This window comes from Dendrobium catenatum, unplaced genomic scaffold, assembly GCF_001605985.2.
Source record: "Dendrobium catenatum unplaced genomic scaffold, ASM160598v2 original_scaffold_283994, whole genome shotgun sequence".
NCBI classification, from domain to species: Eukaryota; Viridiplantae; Streptophyta; class Magnoliopsida; order Asparagales; family Orchidaceae; genus Dendrobium; species Dendrobium catenatum.
In genome coordinates, this window is record NW_021602383.1 from 3,889 (window position 1) to 6,989 (window position 3,101).

Sequence of the window (3,101 nt, forward strand, 5' to 3'; positions counted from 1 at the left end):
TTGTATTCTTTAGCACAAAAGAATATTTAAACTGATAATTTTAAATATTTATTCAGGGATCTCGGCATGAGGCACGATGTCGACCCGAATAAGTATTTAAAATGCCTCCTATCTCATAGGGACATTTTAGAGCAGAATAAATTGGAATCTTAAAATTTTAAATATTTATTTGGGGATCTCGACACGCAGCGCGATGTTGACCCAAATAAATATTTAAAATGCCCCCAGTCTAATGGGGGATTTTGAAATGTATACTCATAACACGAGAATTTAAAAATAGAGAATATATACGCTAATAAATGTGTATGAAAGTATAGCATATTAAACATGACATCTGCTTGAGCAATTCATGCATAGTATTTCTTCAGGTATCGGCCATTGATCGGCGGCATGGGCCTTTGACCATTCAGATCGATGAGTTGATAAGCTCCACCCTGATACACCTTTTTGATGACGAAAGGTCCTTCCCAGTTGGAAACGAATTTGCCACCAATTTTTTGGTGTGGGATGATTGGCCTTTTCTGCACCAGGACCAATTCTCCTTTTTGAAATGATCGAGGATGAACCATTCGATCAAAAGACTTTGTCATTCTTGCTTGGTAGATTTCTAGGTTCTGCTGAGCTTGCAACCTGAGTTCATCGAGTGCATCGTGCTCCTCCATTCTTAAACGAACATTTTGTTCTTGGGTGAGATCATTCTGAACTGCTACCCGAAGTGACGGAAGTTCAACTTCTAGTGGCAGTATGGCCTCAACTCCAAATACTAGAGAGTAAGGAGTGGCTTTGGTTGGCATTTTATAAGTTGTACGATACGCCCACAACGCTTCTGCCACTTTCGTGTGCCATTCTCTTTTATTCTTGGTGAGAATCTTCTTCAGTAATTTCACCAGCGTCTTGTTGAAGACTTCTGCCAACCCATTTGCTCTTGGATAATATATAGAGGAATACCACCAATCAATTTTGTGCCGATCAACGAACTTGTAGATTTTTGTACTTTTGAATGCAGTACTGTTGTCTGAGATTATGCGGCGTGGCACACCGAATCTATAAACAACATTGTGGGTGAAGAAGTTGATCACGTGCTCGGACGTAACTTCTTTGAATTGAGCCGCTTCTGCCCACTTTGAGAAGTAGTTTGTCGCTGCCAAGATAAAGCGGTGTCCTGCTGATGACGGTTGATCTATTGGCCCAATAACATCAGTACTCCAGCATTCGAACGGCCAGGATGCTATTGTATGGTGCAGTGGATTTGGCGGTTGATGTTTAACATCACCGTGGATCTGGAACTCATGGCACCTCTTAGCGTGATTGATACAATCACTGACCATGGTCGGCCAATAGTAGCCCATTCTTTTAATTTTGACTTCTATCTTGGGACCTGATTGGTGCGCTCCACAAAGTCCTTCGTGAATTTCTTCCACCACCTTATCAACTTCTCGAGTACCTAGGCACCTTAGCCACATTTGATCGAAAGCACGTCGATACAATGTGTTGTTGACAAAAGCATATCGTAGTGCTCTCTTTCTAATTTGAGCAGCTAATGATTTGTCTGTTGGTAGTATACCTTCCTTGAAGTAATCAACGAAAGGTTGCCTCCAGTCATTTTCTTCTTCGACATCTAAGCAATGCCACCATGATTCTGAAGCTTGACTGGCCTTGCGTCTTTTCTTAGGAACTTGATTTTTTTCAGACTGATCTTCGAGATCAACTGGTTGGGGAGGTTGAGGAGCAACCGGAGTTGCATCCTGCTGGCTTGAATTTGGTATTCCCTCTACCTGTGGGAATTGTAATAATGCTAGCTCTAGGATCCGACGACTATGCACCATAATCATTAGAGTCCATTCGTCATCCATATTCGCCATTTCTTTAGCCAATTTGGCAAGAGAATCGGCTTTGGCATTTTTTCCCTGTGGAACTTGAGTTAGTTTTACAACTGGAATTTGCTTCATAAGCTCAAGAACTCGTTGATGATAACAGGCCAACTCAAACTTGATGATTTTATAAACTCTTAATACTTGATTCACAACATGTTGAGAATCACCAAAGATTTGAAGATTTTGGATTCTAACATCGATTGCAATCTCCAACCCAGCTATTAGGGCTTCATATTCGGCTTCATTGTTTGTCCGAGGTTCAGTTAAACTGAATGAGAATCTCATTATGCCTCCCTCGGGCGCCACAAAAATGAGTCTGATTCCGGCTTGAGCCTTCTCTAGATTTGGAGGTCGAGCACGCTTGATTGATGATGCTCCATCAAAGTATATTTCTCATACTCGTAGATCTCCTCTTATTCAACATTCATGATTTGCTCGTCAGGTAGATCATCATTGAGCGGTGAATCCGTAGGGATAGGGTGTGCAGCGAGAAAATCTGCCAATACCTCCCCTTTCACTACTTTCTGTGGCATGTATGTGATATCAAACTGTAGTAAAATCACTACCCACCTTGCCAAATGACCTGTCAACGCTGGTCTTGTCATCAAGAACATCAGCGGATCGATCTTTGATATCAAGGTGATTTTATGAGATAGTATATAGTGGCGGAGCTTCTGAACAGCAAAAATCAGAGCCAAGCAATGCTTCTCGATAGGGGAGTAGCAGATTTCTGCTCCTATCAACCTCCGGCTGATGTAGTAGAGTGCATTCTCCTTGCCTTCTTCATTATGCTTGGCCAATAGTGCTTCGAGGGACTCTTCTAGTGCTGTTGTGTATAGTATAAGAGGCTTCCCCGGAATTGGCGCCGCAAGAATGGGTGGATTTAACAGATATCTTTTGATGCTGTCAAATACTTCTTGGCACTCTTCATCCTACTTGAAGTGGACATCTTTCTTCATCAGTTTTGAAAATGGTTGGCACCTACCCGACACATTCGATATGAATCTCCGAATGAAAGCCAGTTGTCCTTGTAAAGAACGAAGTTGTCGAAGGTTCTTTGGAGGTTGCATCTCCATGATTGTCTTGATCTTGTTGGGGTCGACTTCAATGCCTCGATGTCGAACAACGTATCCCAGGAATTTTCCTGAGGATACCCCAAATGCACACTTGAGAGGGTTCATCTTCAGATCATATTTTCTGATCCTTTCGAACACAATTCTCAAGTCA

At 42.0% G+C, this 3,101-nt stretch overlaps 1 protein-coding gene across 1 annotated transcript; it reads right to left on the reverse strand.

The window, feature by feature from the left end:
- Positions 1 to 630: 630 nt before the first annotated feature.
- Positions 631 to 2,159, reverse strand: LOC110108725 (the record flags this gene model as incomplete). The annotated part of the gene is made up of 2 exons (XM_028692808.1): positions 1,010 to 2,159; positions 631 to 907 (listed from the first exon to the last, which is right to left on the reverse strand). Coding segments are annotated over exons 1-2 (1,427 nt in total), but the record flags the coding sequence as incomplete, so codon positions are not given.
- Positions 2,160 to 3,101: the final 942 nt, after the last annotated feature.